The 17,150-nt window shown below is 42.9% G+C and overlaps 1 protein-coding gene and 1 long non-coding RNA gene across 2 annotated transcripts in view; one reads left to right on the top strand and one right to left on the bottom strand.

The window, feature by feature from the left end:
* Nucleotides 1-10,446, bottom strand: part of IRAK1BP1 (interleukin 1 receptor associated kinase 1 binding protein 1) — a 24,614-nt gene extending 14,168 nt beyond the window's left edge. Inside the window, exon 1 of the mRNA XM_073336500.1 lies at nt 9,955-10,446. Within this exon, the coding sequence (XP_073192601.1) occupies nt 9,955-10,257 (303 nt within the window). The 5' untranslated portion in view covers nt 10,258-10,446. The remainder of the gene's footprint in view (nt 1-9,954) is intronic.
* Nucleotides 9,896-17,150, top strand: LOC140908720 (uncharacterized). Its single transcript, XR_012157971.1, has 2 exons — nt 9,896-10,865; nt 11,463-17,150. It is a non-coding gene; the product is annotated as an uncharacterized lncRNA (long non-coding RNA).

Here is a 17,150-nt window from a genome sequence, read left to right as displayed (position 1 = left end):
TATTCAGGGGACACCATCATAGGGCCTAATCACATCAGCCACACTATCAGAGGCTCATTCACCTGCACATCTACCAATGTGATATATACCATCATGTGCCAGCAATGCCCCTCTGCCATGTACACTGGTCAAACTGGACAGTCTCTACGTAAAAGAATAAATGGACACAAATCAGATGTCAAGAATTATAACATTCATAAACCAGTCGGAGAACACTTCAATCTCTCTGTTCACGCAATTACAGACACGAAAGTTGCGATATTACAACAGAAAAACTTCAAATCCAGACTCCAGCGAGAGACTGTTGAATTGGAATTCATTTGCAAATTGGATACAATTAATTTAGGCTTGAATAGAGACTGGGAGTGGCTAAGTCATTATGCAAGGTAATCTATTTCCCCTTGTTTATTCCTTTCCCCCCCACTGTTCCTCAGACGTTCTTGTTAAACCCTGGATTTGCGCTAGAAATGGCCCACCTTGATTATCATACACATTGTAAGGAGAGTAATCACTTTAGATAAGCTATTACCAGCAGGAGAGTGGGGTGGGGGGAGAGAAAACCTTTTGTAGTGGTAAACACCCATTTTTTCATGGTTTGTATGTATATAAACATCTTCTGTATTTTCCACAGTATGCATCCGATGAAGTGAGCTGTAGCTCACGAAAGCTTATGCTCAAATAAATTGATTAGTCTCTAAGGTGCCACAAGTACTCCTTTTCTTTTATAGAAATAACCATGCTGACATGACTAATAATGAACAGCTGGCTTGGTAATCTGAATATGGAGAAGGAAAATGTCCCCCAACCCCATTCAAAATATTTTAAGCCTATCCTCTCTCCTCACAGATTGAAGTACAATTGTCTTATTTGATACTTTATATGTGCTGCACATGTATTTAAGGACACTGCCATCTTGTGGTTTTGGGTCCTACTACAACATAAATGGTGGTAAGACATTTTGTGTGCAGTATCTCTTTTGGTAATATTCCACAGGAAGTTAATTTTTATTCCATCACCCTCCAGATTTGAAATTAACAGTTTTCAGCAATAATCAATTCCATATGAAGATTAGTGGAAGAAATGTCTGCTCAATTATATTATTATTAACTTTTACAATAATCTTCCCATGGAGATTTTTTGCTCCTGTTTATGATAATCTTTCTTGACAGAAAGGAAGGTGAGGGAAGGATGGATGTTAGTGGAATTCTTAATTAAAATTATGACTGACTAGCTGAAAAGGAAAAGGTTTTTTGGTTTATTTTTAACTGCTTTTACGTCTGCTGTAAATTTTTTTTCTTCTTGAGGAGCTATCAATTCAATCACACTAGCCCCATAAAAAATTAGTTTTAGCAATACTTTAAGATGAGCTTTACATTTGATGCCATGTTCTTAGAACTTGTGCAACAGTCTGTTCCATTTTTTAAGTTTCAATGGGCAAGAAATGGTTCACGGTAGGATAATTTTCCAGTTTAGAATTAATAATTAACAGATCACATGCAAGACATGTTATCTCATCCACTCCATCAGTCTATAAATCTATTCTCAAAAGAACCACACATGTACTTTGCTCACCCAATGTATTTTTGTGGTGTTACTGAAATAAAACACCACTGTTCCAGAAAAAGGTCATTTTTTTTTGTTTGTTTTGCAATAGCACGTAGGAATCTCAGTCATGGAAGAGAATCCCATTGTGTTAGACCAGGGGTCGGCAATATTCGGCACGCAGCCCAACAGGATAATCCACTGGCGGGCCGTGAGACATTTTGTTTACATTGATCATCCGCAGGCACGCGCCCCCCACAGCTCCCAGTGGCTACAGTTTGCCGTTCCCAGCCAATGGAAGCTGCGGGAAGTGGTGGGCCGCAGGGACATGCTGGCAGCTGCTTCCCGCAGCTCCCATTGGCTGGGAACAGAGAACCGCAGCCACTGGGAGCTGCAGCGGGGCTGTGCCTATGGATGGTCAATGTAAATAAAATGTCTCGCAGCCCACCAGCGGACTACCCTGATGCCGCTTGCCCAAGGTTGCCAACCCCTGTACTAGACACTGTATAAACAAAATGAAAAGATTGTTCCTATCCTAAAGAGCTATAAGTCCAAGGCTTACATGGTGGTGCTATGTCCTTCTCTGCTTTTCCATTTTCCCCTACTCTCAAAGCATGAAAATCCTACAAAATATGCTACCACCATAAGCCTGTTTTCAGAGTAGCACCGTGTTAGTCTGTATCTGCAAAAAACAACAGGAGTACTTGTGGCACCTTGGAGACTAACAAATTTATTAGAGCATAAGCTTTCGTAGGCTACAGCCCACTTCACTGGATAATTAGAATGGAACATACAGTAAGTAAGCCTATGTTGTTTGTACATTTTCTTCTGTGAGGAGTAGCACTTTACAGCCACTGCTGGTTGCACCATAGATGCTAAAATGAATGACCACTCCTTCCTTCCTGAACATGGAAAAACAACCTAAAACAAAATGTGAAAGCTCAAGCCAATGTGAAGAGCAACCAATTATGAAAAAGGAAATGTCTGAAGGTAGTCAATAAGTTTTGCTCTACTCTACTTTGGTTCTTACTGAAAAGGAAACAACCCATTTTACTCAGCATGAAGGTAAGACAGAGGTCACAGTTGGGAGAAAAAACTTAGTTTGAAAATGTATGTTTTTAGTATATAGTAGCAACTGGCTATACCATTATGCACATTTGTAAATTACCAATTAACATCTCAGGTGCAACTGCCTTTTAAAAATCTTTGGAGAAATGTACACAATGTAACTTTGCACTATGATAAACATTATATAGAAGGACAAACGAAAATAGCACAGGAAAAGTTCGCTCTACTTTTTAATTCTATGTTTATTTTTTCTCCTCCTTGGCATATGTCATAAATATAAAGGGAAGGGTAAACCCCTTTGAAATCCCTCCTGGCCAGAGGAAAAATCCTCTCACCTGTAAAGGGTTAAGAAGCTAAAGGTAACCTTGCTGGCACCTGACTAAAATGACCAATGAGGAGACAAGATTTCTCTCCCTCCTCCTTTCAAAAGCTGGGAGGAGGGAGAGAAACAAAGGGTCTGTATGTCTGTCTATATGCTGCTTTTGCTGGGGATAGACCAGGAATGGAGTCTTAGAACTTTAGTAAGTAATCTAGCTAGGTATGCATTAGATTATGATTTCTTTAAATGGCTGAGAAAAGAATTGTGCTGAATAGAATGACTATTTCTGTCTGTGTGTCTTTTTTGTAACTTAAGGTTTTGCCTAGAGGGATTCTCTATGTTTTGAATCTAATTACCCTGTAAGGTATTTACCATCCTGGTTTTACAGGGGTGATTCCTTTACTTCTATCTACTTCTATTTCTAGTAAAAGTCTTCTTGTAAGAAAACTGAATGCTTTTTCACTGTTCTCAGATCCAAGGGTTTGGGTCTGTAGTCACCTATGCAAATTGGTGAGGATTTTTACCAAACCTCTCCCAGGAAGTGGGGTGTGCAAGGGTTGGGAGGATTTTGGGGGGTAAGGCGTGTCCAAACTACGTTTCCCAGTAAACCCAGTTAGAGTTTGGTGGTAGCAGTGGATATTCCAAGGACAAAGGATAAAATTAATTTGTACCTTGGGGAAGTTTTAACCTAAGCTGGTAAAAGTAAGCTTAGGAGGTTTTCATGCAGGTCCCCACATCTGTATCCTAGAGTTCAGAGTGGGGGAGGAACCTTGACAGCATACGTTTTTTGTTTTGTTGGGGTGATGAGGTCCCATCTATGTACTCATGGAAAATAGTGTATTCTAACACCTCCCAAGAGCCCCAACTAATTAAAATACGACCCTGGACAGATAATCTGGAATTGAAGGCCATAAATACCTAGATAAAGTCAACTGGTATTCAAAGCATATTGCAATTACAAATGGTATTTGTGCTCCAACCCCTCCTTCTCCCTCACCCACCTTGTGATGGCATCTTGCATTGGGGCTTATAAAATTGGCAGCATACAAGTCAAATGTAAAGAAGTCTGCCTTACCTTAGTAGTATGAAACCTGTCTTTAGCAAACTCAAGAGATCAACAAAAGCTTACTTGCTTAACAGGTGTATTTTAATAGAGGTGGAGCAGAATTAGACTCAACAGATTTGAGAATACTTTGGGATTTCTTAGGGAAAATGGTTCCCTAGTAAAGATGGTGTCTTGTCCAGCCTTCAGTGTATACTTATTTAACAAATATATGTGAATAAATGTTGTTGTTGGAACAAACCTTTAACTGCTTTTCACATTAATGTCTAAACCAGAATTCAAGTAGGATGTAATTTCTGCGTTTTGTTTTGCTTTTTAAACAGCTTCTGATCCTGAATCTTCATGCTACCACTACAAAAGTCACTGCTTATTTTTAGCAATGTGGCCACTATTAACTGCCAGCTGCAATGTGTGTTTAAAAAAAAAAAGGGGGGGGGGAGTGGCAGGTGCCTTACTGGCTAAGTAAAAGACTATTTCCCCAAACAATTTACTTCTCTATAAGCCCTCAAAGCAGATTCTGTGCTTTGTGAAGTGCTGCGTAGTTACAGCACTCTATAAATAAATGCTACGGTGTAGTTTATTTCTGATTTAAAATCCTATGTAAATATATATGGAAATTAGGTGCAGCCCTCAGGCTTCCTCGCAAACTGCTAATGCAGCTCTTGTTGCTGCAAAGGTTGTGTTGTACTGATCTAGCCCAACTCCCTAATACAACAAAAAATGATGAAGGGGAATTGTGATATGGATTAACAAAAAGTGTAAATATTTATAAGTTGGTTTAGTGATTCCCATGACAGCTTAGATAGCTTTACAAAGATTGGAAGGATATAAACACCAGGAAAGGATATTAATTTTAGTGTGGTCATAATGAACATAAGAACGGCCATAATGGGTCAGACCAAAGGTCCATCAAGCCCAGTATCCTGTCCTCTGACAGTGGCCAATGGCAGGTCCCCCAAAGGGAATGAACAGAAAGGTTATCATCAAGTGATCCATGCCCTGTCATCCAATCCCAGCTTCTGGCAAACAGAGGCTAGGGACACCATTCCTGCCCATCCTGGCTAATAGCTGTTGATGGACCTATCTTTCATAATCTATCTAGCTCCCTTTTGAACCCTGTTATAGTATTAGCCTTCACAACACCCTCTGGCAAGGAGTTCCAGAGGTTGACAGTGCATTGCATGAAAAAATACTTTCTTGTGTTTGATTTAAACCTGCTACCTATTAATTTTGTTTGGTGGCCCCTTGTTCTTGTATTATGAGAAGGAATAAATAACACTTTATTTACTTTCTCTATACCACTCATGATTTTACAGACCTCTATCATATCCCCCCTTAGTCGCCTCTTTTCCAACCTGAAAAGTCCCAGTCTTATTAATCTCTCCTCATAAGGCAGCCATTCTATACCCCTAATCATTTTTGTTGCCCTTTTCTGAACCTTTTCCAATTCCAATATATCTTTTTTGAGATGGGGTGACCACCTCTGCACGCAGTATTCAAGGTGTGGGCATACCATGGATTTATATAGAGGCAATATGATATTTTTATTATCTATCCCTTTCTTGATGATTCTCAACATTCTGTTCGCTTGGTATTAATTAGAAGTAATGAGATAAAAATCAGCAAAGTACAAATTGTTAGTAGTGAGAGTTGTTAGATGGTAGAATAATCTACAATGCAAATGGAAGAAGTCCCAGTGTTGGAGTGATTTGAAACAGAGTAAAATAATGCAATACAACTTATACCATAGGAAATAGCTTCAGGAAGAAAAAAACCAAACAACAAAAAACAATGGGACTTCAGGTTGCTCTTCTGTAAGTTGCCTTGACCCTGTTACCTTAGTGGTATTGAGGTACCCAGAACTGAATGTGGTATTTGGTGGACTTTCCAGAGAGAATTAACACCTCCCTTTTCTACGATCTGATGTGTCTACACTTGCAGTCCAAAACTGTATTGGCATTTTTTACGAGTGTATCACACTGAATGTTCAGATCTCAGTGGCAGTTCTCATCAGCATTACTTTCTCAGACACAATTTCTTTAAATTTATTTCAGACTGGTTTTCCCGAGATATATAGCTAAGCTTGGTCTAGGTCAGACTTCATTTTGTAAAAAATTTTGCAGGCGTCATTGGTGTTTGCAACACCTCCTATTTGAGTAGTATTTTACTTTAATTTGCATCCATCTTCCATGTCATTCATGGAGGTGTTCTAGCACTTTGTGTCGTCCTATTTTGAATTACCATAGTGGCAAGGCTGGAAGTCAGTTATTCACAACTTGGTCACCAGAAGCTAGGCTTCCATGAGTCATTTTTTCGTGGTCTTCCCACATTTTTTAAAAGAACTATTTAGTTGTACCTAGCAATAAAATATGAGATGGTTGGACAATTTACTATGGTGGTTATTTTTGGTGTAGGAATGAAACCAGGAGTCAAGGGCTTCCCCATAATAAAGAACCTGTGGACAAAAAAACCAAACCACACCAGGCGTTCATCCACTGGATTTTGAGACTTCAGCAGATTTCATAATGGTGTAGTTGCCGAAAACACTAAGCCCTTAAATAAAATTGTTTGCTTTCAGATTATTCTTTTGGAGCTAAAGCTGCAGCCACCTCCCAAATAATGTATAAGACACTGTTTTGCAACTGGGTTTGTGAAAATGTGACTTCAAAGCTTCCTCATGGCCCAGCCCCGTACTTACTCAAAAATGCCATCCATATTTGAAGAAAAGCCCACCAGTGTGGCTGTAACCTCTTGAAGCAGCTTACCTGGATTAATAATTAACCCACAAAAGTTTGGAGGTAAAAGGCATTTTCAATAGAAAAACTTTCTTGGTAAGGAACATAAATTTCAGTCTCTAAGGTGCCACAAGTACTCCTTTTCTTTTGACAGACGTTGTAACTCACTGAATATTTTCGGGTAAGACTATTCATTCTGTGTAAGCAGTGTATAGAGAGGGTCAATGCGGGGAGATTCCCCAAATGGATTTTAATATAAGTAGCCACACCATAGCAAGAGAAACCGAACTATGAACAAACTGGAGTCCTGTCTGTATGAATCATGTGCCAGCTGCATATATCTTAATAGGATTAGAAATATCTAGCTGGAGTGAATAAGTGTGAAGCATTTTTTTTTTCCCAAATGTGAGCACTATATTCACACACACAAGCCACAGGCGGCTGAATGCTGGAAACCTACAATCTTCTACTTATCCATATAAGTACTGAATAGCACAGGCAGCAGCACAAGCTTCCTCTGTCACCATCTGCCTCATCCCTAATTTGAAGAGTCAGCTTCTAGGGGCAGAAAGACAATTCCCCTTCCATTCATTTTCAGTCTTTGGCTTCTCAGATGAGAATAGCAACAAGTTGTGATTATGACATGGATCTCTCACCACTAGAAAATTGACAGATAACCAACTTAATATACATAAGTCACAGAACAGCTATTAGATGCCACCCACCTGGGCTAGATTCCTTCCAGCAATCTAAGGGTAAAGTGAGTTCTTCTTTGGGGAATGTATATAAGTGATTTAGTGGCAGTGTCTCATGTTTTGCTTCCTGCTATATTTTGCTAACATAAATATCAATGAGAAAAGTACCAGATTAATGTGTCCTAGCCTGTGGTGGAAGATCCCTGGTCTGTCTGCACTAGAGAGACAACCAGTTCCCCCAACCAGTTCACTTTCCCTGTAGAGAAAGCACAATCATTGTCATCATTCCTCTGTAAAATTTTAATCACAGCGCTACCTCTTCTCTGAAAGAATTTAGAGGTATAACTCCCTGTTTTAGCCCATTTGTTTTGTGAGTGGGTCAGAACTATAGGCAGGGTTTTGGGAAGAAGAGAGAAGGGAGAGCCATGCTCTGTTGCTACAAGGGAACAAATGAGTGCTGCAGACTGGACAGGGGCCAGCAAGCTAAGTGTTAGTGCCACTCTTAACATATTAGCAACAGAGTGTGTAGCTAACACAATGCAGCAGAATATCTATTAGTGCACAATGAGAATGAGGTGAATGTAAAAGAAGGCTGCATAATCCTCCTACTCAGCAAAGAAAGCAGCAACTACTTCACAGGAGAGAAAGAAAAGCACAGATATTAAGACAGGATTGGCTTAGATAGAGATCCTTAAGGCAGCCTTGCAAAATATTACCCACACCATGAAAATGAGTGTGGGCAAGTAAAACTTTGACATAGATGTGCACATTTTCATAAGTTTGTGACCTGCATTTAAAGGCAAATTTCCTTCTAAATCTTCCACAAAGCAGTGCCCACTGTGCAAAGAAGCTCCTTCACAGGAGATTTCTAAGTCCTAGCCAGAAAAAAGGAGGTATAAATTAAAGAGCTGTCAAAATTACCCTTCATATCTATAACCCCCTATATACACACTTCCAGTTTGTGTTATTGATTTTGAAATAAAATGCCAAAAATAAAAAGCTTTGAAGAAATGAATAAGAATTAAAAATAAAATGTTTTAAATGCAGCAAAGTGCTGGCTTAGTTTTTGTTTGAGAATTTAAGAAGACATGTCTCACCCAACTCTCCACACATCAACAATGCCAGTGAAATGTCCTACAGTGGAACAAACAGTGCTGTACCTCATGGGGCTCTTAGAACATTTTGTTACATCTAACTGTAATGAACAATGGGACAATAAAATCAGTGATCCCTTGTTGGACTGAATATAGACAAATCTCTGACTTATAGCTCAATTTTGGCATTTAATGCATGTGTAGGTCTCCTCCAGGTCAGGAACACATACTCCAATCACTGCACTTTTTTGCAATCCCTCACCAACTCTGCTTGTTGTCATTGCTGTTGTTTTTGTAAAGAGTTTATTAAAGGAACATGAAGTCAATGGAAAGATCATACAACCACTGATATCAACTGGGTGCCCCAGGGGAAGTGAACAGGTGGTGGGGTATAGAGCTCAGCACTCCGAGGGAGGGGAGGGTGTTGGGGTTTAGGTAGTGTTGCCCAGCTTCCAGTTTTCAACTGGAATGCCTGGTCAAAACGGGACCCTGGCGGCTCCGTTCAGCACTGCTGACCGATCTACTAAAAGTCCAGTCAGTGGCACAGCGAGGCTAAGGTCGGCTTCCTGCCTGCCCTGGCTCCGCACGGCTCCTAGACACAGGGGTGGCCACTGGGGCTCCATGCACTGGCCCCACCCCGAGCGCTGGCTCCACAGCTCCCATTGACTGGGGGCAGTGTCTGCGGACAGCACACAGAGCGCCCTTGCCCCTCCGCCTAAGAGCTGGGCATGCTGTCCGCTTCCAGGAGTCGCCTGAGATAAGTGCTGCCCAGACAGAGCCCACACCCCAAACCCCCTCCCATTCCCCACCCACTGCCCCAGCCCTGAACCCCCCCAAATCCCTCATCCTGAGCCCCACCCCAAAGCCCATACCCTGAGCCAGAGCCCACACCCCAACACCTCCTCCTGCACTCCAAACCCCTCAGCCCCATCTCGCACCCTGAACTCCTCTTCCCCCGGCCCACCCCAGAGCCCGCACCACCCGCCACAGCCCTCACCCCCTCCAGGAGCCCCGCCCCAGCCAGGTGAAGGTGAATGAGGCTGGGGGAAGAGCGAGTGACAGAGGAAGGGGGGACGGAGTGAGCGGGAGGCGGGGCCTCGGAGAAGGGCAGGACAAAGGTAATGGGTTTTGTGCGATTACTAAGTTGGCAACCGTAGGTGCTGGCATGGGCGCTGAGTGGGGTTTAGGGCTTGGGGCGGAGGAGGATTAGAGCTGAACTCTCTCGGATGGGGGTTGAGGGTTAGAGGGCGGGGCCAGTGGCGGGTTTAAGGCTGGAGACTCCGGAGGGGGGGGATGACGGTGGGGTTTAGGGCGGGGCACTCCGAGGGGCTGAGATTTAAGGTTTGGGGCTGGAAGTGGGGAGCGCGGCTGGGAGGGGGTTGGAGTTTACAGCTCGGGGCTCCCGTAGGAGGCGGGGGTGCCGCCGACCCGCTCTCACCTGCACCCCGCGCTGCCGAGCGCTCTGCGCGATGTACTCCAGCCGCCGGCTCACGCTGCTCCGCGCCTCCCCGGCCTCCCCCTTCCTGCTCCCCAGCCGGATGGAGACCCGCGCCCGGTCCGGGGCCGCACGCAGCTCTGCGCTGCCGCTCACATGAACCTCCCGCCCTGGCGGCACTGGGGTGCTGCGACCGCCGGGGAGCCCCGGCACCGGCTCGCTCTCCCGCCCGCGGCGCCCGAGCGGCGGGGCTAAAAGCTCCGCGAACACCCGCGCGGGAGGTAGCGGCAGCGCGGCCAGCGACATTCCGCAGACCCGTTACGGCACCATGGCAACCAACGCCACGGGGGCCGAAAGGCCCCCTCCCGCCCAGGGCATGCTGGGAAGGATCCTATGTCCGTTACTGGGGCGGAGCTCACAGCCCGCTGCCCCAGACCGAGGCGGAAGCTTCTCCGGGAGTCTCTCGGGCGCGCTCCGCCATGATAGTTCGGGCGGCTCCGCCAGGAGACACCCCCTGCCAGCGACTCGGAAGTTCCTCCGCGGGGTGGAGCTCCGCCATCACACGGACCGAGGCGCTTGTGGCCCGCTCCGGAGCAGGGGGCCGAGCCGCAGCCTCGCCCAGGCCTGTGGTCTCGCCGCAGGCCTCTCCCACCGGATGACAGGCCCGCGGGCGTTCGCAGCCGTCCCGCTCCCGGCCACGGTGCCGCTCCACCGCCAAGCGCCCCGGCCACCAGGCGAAAGCTGCCTCTGCCTCAACACCCCCGCACGCAGAGTACCCGGAGGCTCCGCTAGGAGCCGGGATTTGCCCGGCCCCAGGGAACCGAACAGGGATGGGGCTAGTCGGGATTCATTCCGCGCCCTCCGGCCCCAACTTCCCTGCCCTTGGAATGCAGGGTGACTAGATTTTTTTTCTCGTAAGTTCTGAAACAGAAAACTCATGGGGAGGTTAGTTCTCAGCTTCTAGCTCACACCTGTGAATGGCCCTTGAAGTGTCAAATCAATTGCCTAGCCTGTCCTTATGGCTTTTCCACTGAGAAGTGGAGGGGTTGCAGGCCTCAGGAAGGAGAGTGCCTATACCAGCCCCCTTTTACAGATTCAGAAGGTTTGGATAGTTTGCATAAGCTCTCAGTAGATGTTTGATTTTTTTGGATGCTTGTGTGACCTAACCGCAACCTTATCAAAATTTGTTCCGCACTAGAGGATGTGGTGCTAGCCTTTGGAAACAGACTGCAAGTGTGAGTGTTCTGGTGCTGGGGGAAAACATTACACAATCTGGTGGTGGGATCTGAAACAAGGAAACTTTCATGCCAACTTGCCTCAATTCTGTTATGTTGTTTTGGTGCTGTCAGATCTCCGGGGATTTGTTTTGACTAGGAAAAGTGGTCAGGTTTAGGTTGGGTTTAACTAACATATGCTAGCTAAACCCAATCTCCTCTCTACCTCTTTCTTTATGTAGATGCAGGGTATAGTTTAATTTAGCTGCTCAAACTGTAACCTAGACTCTTGCCTAGGAGCCAATGGAGGGCCCTTCAGTGGATCTGGAGCAGGACTGCATCCTTTTCGTACAGACTCACCCATCCTTGGCAACCCCTGGCATCTCCTCCAGGATCCTCTATGTACTTCTCTGCTAGCAACTATTTCATCCCTGCTACAAAAATAAGCAATTATGTTGTTTGAGGAGACTCTGTCAAGGTGTAATGCCAAAGAATCCTTAATCTCTCCCAGGGGGTTTAGCCCTCCCCCTGGGTGGAGGTAGTTTCTGCCCCATGTAGCTGCTCCTGGAAGGGAGTTGCACTGTTTCATAGATTCTAATGCCATAAGGGATCATTGTGATCATCTAATCTGACTTCCCAATTTAGCACAGGCTATGGAACATCTTCAAAATAATTCCTAGAGCATATCTTTTAGAAAAACATCCAGTCTTGATTTAAAAATTGTCAGTGATGGAGAATCTACCACAACCCTTAGTAAGTTGCTCCAATGGTTAATGACTCACCATTAAAAATTTACACCTTATTTCCAGTATGATTTTTTTTTCTCTCTTCAACTTCCAAACATGAGATCCCGTTATACCTTTCTCTGCTAGTAAGAGTCCATTATTAAATATTGGTTCCCCATGTAGGTACTTATAGACTGTAATTAACTTAACAAAGAGAAGGCTAAGGGGTGACTTAAACAGGTAGAGCTCCTTGAATCTATTAGAATCATAGAATATCAGGGTTGGATGGGATCTCAGGAGGTCATCTAGTCCAACCCCCTGCACAAAGCAGGACCAATCCCCAATTAAATCATCCCAGCCAGGGCTTTGTCAAGCCTGACCTTAAAAACCTCTAAGGAAGGAGATTCTACCACCTCCCTAGGTAACGCATTCCAGTGTTTCACCACCCTCCTAGTGAAAAAGTTTTTCCTAATATCCAACCTAAACCTCCCCCACTGCAACTTGAGACCATTACTCCTTGTCCTGTCCTCTTCTACCACTGAGAATAGTCTAGATCCATCCTCTCTGGAACCACCTCTCAGGTAGTTGAAAGCAGCTATCAAATCCCCCCTCATTCTTCTCTTCTGCAGACTAAACAATCCCAGTTCCCTCAGCCTCTCCTCATAAGTCACGTGGTCCAGACCCCTAATCATTTTTGTTGCCCTTCACTGGACTCTCCAATTTCTCCACATCCTTCTTGTAGTGTGGGGCCCAAAACTGGACACAGTACTCCAGATGAGGCCTCACCAATGTCGAATAGAGGAGGACGATCACATCCCTCGATCTGCTCGCTATGCCCCTACTTATACATCCCAAAATGCCATTGGCCTTCTTGGCAACAAGGGCACACTGCTGACTCATATCCAGCTTCTCGTCCACTGTCACCCCTAGGTCCTTTTCCGCAGAACTGATGTAAGGCTGGTTTTCTTATATAATTACTATAAGGCTGGTTTTCTACTCCTTTAATCATTCTCCTGGCTTTTCTCCAAAGTCTCTCCAATTTATCAACATTATTTTTGAATTGTGGACACTGGAACTAGAATAATAGAATTGTGGATCTGGAAGGGACCTCAGGAGGTCATCTAGTTCAGTCTTCTGCGCTCATGGCAGGACTAAGTCTTATCTAGACCAGTGGTGGGCAACCTGCAGGCTGCACGTGGCCTGTCAGGGTAATCTACTGGTGGGCTGCAAGACCGTTAGTTTACGTCGAGCATCCGCAGGCACACCACCCGCAGCTCCCAGTGGTTGTGATTTGCTGTTTCCAGCCAATGTGAGGTGTGGGAAGCGGCGTGGGCCGCAGGTTACCCACCACAGATAGGTGTTTGTCTAACCTGTCCTTAAAAATCTGCAGTGATGGAGATTGTGAAATCTCCCTGGGTGGTGTATTCCAGTGCTTAACCACCCTGTCAGTTAGGAGACTTTTCCTTATGTCCAACCTAAACCACCCTGGTTGCAATTTACCTCTCTCCGTCTTGTAACAATCTTTTATGTACTTGGAAACTGTTATGTCACCTCTGTCTTCTCTTTTGCAGACTAAACAAACCCAATTTTTTTCAATCTTCCCTCATAGATCATGTTTTCTAGATCTCTAATCATTTTTGTTACTCTTCTCTGGACTTTTTCCAATTTGTCCACATCTTTCCTGAAATGTGGCACACAGAATTGGACACAATACTCCAGTTGAGGTCTAATCAGCACAGAGTAGAGCGGAAGAATTACTTCTCGTGTCTTGCTTATAACTCTCCTGCTAATACATTCCAGCACGATGTTTGCTTCTTTTGTAACAGTGTTAGACTGTGAACTCATATTTAGCTTGTGATCCACAATAACTCCCCCAGATCCCTTTCTGCAGTACTGCTTCCTAGGTAGTCATTCCCATTTTATATATGTGCAGCTGATTGTGCATTCCTAAGTGGTGTACTTTGCATTTGTCCATATTGAATTTCTTCCTATTTACTTCAGATCATTTCTCCAGTTCGTGCAAATCATTTTGAATTTTAATCCTATCTTCTGAAGCACTTTTCTACCCTTCACAGCTTGGTGTCATCTGCAAACTTTATAAGTGTACTCTCTATGCCATTATCAAAAGCATTGATGAAGCAGTTGAACAGAACTGGACCCAAAACTAATCCCTGTGGGACCCCACGAAATATGCACTTCCAACTTGCCTGTGAACCACTGATAACTATGCTCTGGGAAGGGTTTTCCAACCAGTTATGCACCCTCCTTATACTAGCTTGTATTTCCCTAGTTTGTTTATGAGGCGGTCATGGGAGACCATATCAAAAGCCTTACTAAAGTCAAGATATACAACATCTATCACTTCCCCCCCCCATCCACAAGGCTTGTTACTCTGTCAAAGAAAACTATTAGGTTGGTTTGACATGATCAGTTCTTGACAAAGCAGTGCTGACTGTTACTTATCACCTTATTCTAGGTGTTCACAAATTGATTGTTTAATTATTTGCTCTGTTTTCTTTCCGGGTACTGAAGTTAAGCTGACTGGTCTGTAGTCCCCCAGGTTTTCCTTATTTCCTTTTTTATAGATTGGCACTATATTTGCTGTTTTCTAATCCTCTGGAATCTCTCCCATCTTCCCTGACTTTTCAAAGATAATTGCTAATGACTCAGATATCTCCTCAGTCAGGTCTTTAAGTATTCTAGGATGTATTTCATCAGGCTCTGGTGACTTGAGTACATATAACTTGTGTAAGTACTTTTTAGCTTGGTCTGTGCCTGTTTTAGCCTCCGATTCTACCTCTCTTTCACTCACATTCACTATGTTAGACTCCAGTTGCTACTAACCTTTTTGGTGAAAACTGAAACAAAAAAGTCATTTAGCACTTCTGTCATTTCCACATTTTCTGTTGTTGTTTTTCCCCTCCTCCTTGAGTAACGGGCCTACCCAGTCCTTCCATCTTCCTTTTGTTTCTAATGTATTTGTAGAATGTTTTCTTGTTACCCTTTATGTTTCTAGCTAGTTTAATCTCGTTTTGTGCCTTGGCCTTTCTAATTTTGTCCGTATATACCTTATTCGTTTATATTCAAGCTTTGTAATATGACCTAGTTTCCACTTTTTGTAGGACACTTTTTTGGGTTTCAGCTCACACAGGAGTCTAGCAGTGTTCATACCAGTGCCAAATAAAGAAGTAAAATAACCTCTCTGCTCCTACACAAGATTCCCCCTGCTTATGCATTTCAGGATCACGTTAGCTCTTTTGACCACTGTGTCACATTGGGTGCTCAGGTTCATCAGATTATCTACCATGACCCCCAAATCTTTTTCAGAGTTACTGTTTCCCAGGATAGAGTCCCTCATCTTATAAGAATGGCCTACCTTCTTTGTTCCCAGATGTATATATGTATATTTAGTCATATTAAAACATGTTGTTTGCTTGTTCCCAATTTACCAAGCAATTCAGATCGTTCTGAATCAGTGATCTGTCTTCTTCATTATTTTTAATTCCCCCAATTTTCAAGTCAACTGCAACTTTTGTCAGCGAAGATTTTATATTTTCTTCTAGTTTATTAATAAAGATGTTAAATAGTGTAGGATCAAGAACTGATTCCTGAGGTATCCCAATGGAAACACACATGCTTTATGCTGATTCCCCTTTTCAATTACATTTTGAGTCCTATCAGCCCATTTTTAATTAATTTAATGTGTGTCATGTTAATTTTATATTATACTATTTTTAACCAAAATGTGCAGCACCAAGTCAAACACCTTAGGGAAGTCTAAGTATATGATGTCAATGCTATTACTTCTATCAATCAAACTTCTAATCTCATCAAAAAAATATACTAAGTTAGTTTGACAGGATCTATTTTCTATAAACCTATGTTGATTTGCTTTAATTACATTATCCTCCTTTAATTCATTACTAATTGAGTCCTTTATCAGCTGCTCCATTATCTTGCCCAGGATCAATGTCAGGCTGACAGGCCTATAACCTCCGAGGTCATCCTGTTTGTTCTTTTTTAAAATTGGCCCAACATTAGCTTTCAGTCTTCTGAAAGCCAGTGCTCCATGACTTATTGAAAATCAACATTAATTGTCCAGTGTGCTCCTCAGCCAGCTTATCCAAACTTCCTGAATGCAAATTACCTGGACCTACTGATTTTAAAAATGGCTAAATTTAGTAGTTTCTGTTTCACATCCTCCAGAGAAAAGTGGAATGGAAAGAGTGCTATCACCATCATGTGATGAGACTGCAACATCTGTTTTATCCCCAAATACAGAACATAAATATTTTTGAACACCTCTGCCTTTCCTGCATTATTATTGATTCTACTATTTCCATCTAGCAATGGACCAATACCATTGTCAATATTCTTTTTGTTCCTAATATATTTTTAAAAAAACTCATTGTTAACTCTGCTGGCCACAGATTTCTTCTTGTGTCCCTTGGCTTCCCCTATCTGTTTTCTACAACTCCTAACTACTGATTTATATTCATTATTATCAGCTTTCCTCTTATATTATTCCCCTTTCTTCCATTTGTTCTTTCCACTTTAATTTTTTTAAATTTTCCCTCTAAACCAGTTGTCTGGGTAGGTTTTTTTTTTAACCTGTACAGCAATCTTCCTCAGCTGTGACTTTTGTGTATTTAGTAAGGTCTTTCTTTAACAATTCCCAGTTATCATTCACATTTTTCTGATTAAATTCTTCCTCCCAGCTCATTTGGCTCATTTCAGCTTTGTGGAATTGGCTCTATTAAAGCAACAAGTGTGTGTGTCTGTGTACATTGGAAGCTCGTCTAGGGTGGAAGGTGAGGGTCATTGGCTTTCGGATTCAAACTGTTTGCTCTATAACTTTTCCTGCCCCATAATCACCCTAAAAAGCTATTCTTTCACCAAGGTTAGTCCAGGTAACTCATAGATTATTACCAAATGTAAGATCAGATATCCTTATCTCCAACATTAGAAAACCGTATAGCTAGAATTAATTAGTTAATGATTGTATACAGTGTATTTATAGCCGTGTTGGTCCCAGGATATTAGGGACACAAGGTGGTTGAGGTAAATAATTGTACGTTATGTACTCTGAAGAAGTGCTAAAAATTGTGTGTCAAATTAATGACATTTTAAGAACTTTAATTTTTCAAATGATGTTAAAATCATACTTGTAAAATGAAACTGGCGCTTAACATTTGATGATAAGGAGACAAGTACTTTTGAAATATCTTAAATAAATATCCAAAATCAGACAAATAGATAA

The sequence above is a fragment of the Lepidochelys kempii genome, chromosome 3, assembly GCF_965140265.1.
Source record: "Lepidochelys kempii isolate rLepKem1 chromosome 3, rLepKem1.hap2, whole genome shotgun sequence".
NCBI classification, from domain to species: domain Eukaryota; kingdom Metazoa; phylum Chordata; order Testudines; family Cheloniidae; genus Lepidochelys; species Lepidochelys kempii.
Note: the sequence above shows the minus strand (reverse complement) of the source record. Positions and strands in the feature narration are given on the sequence as shown.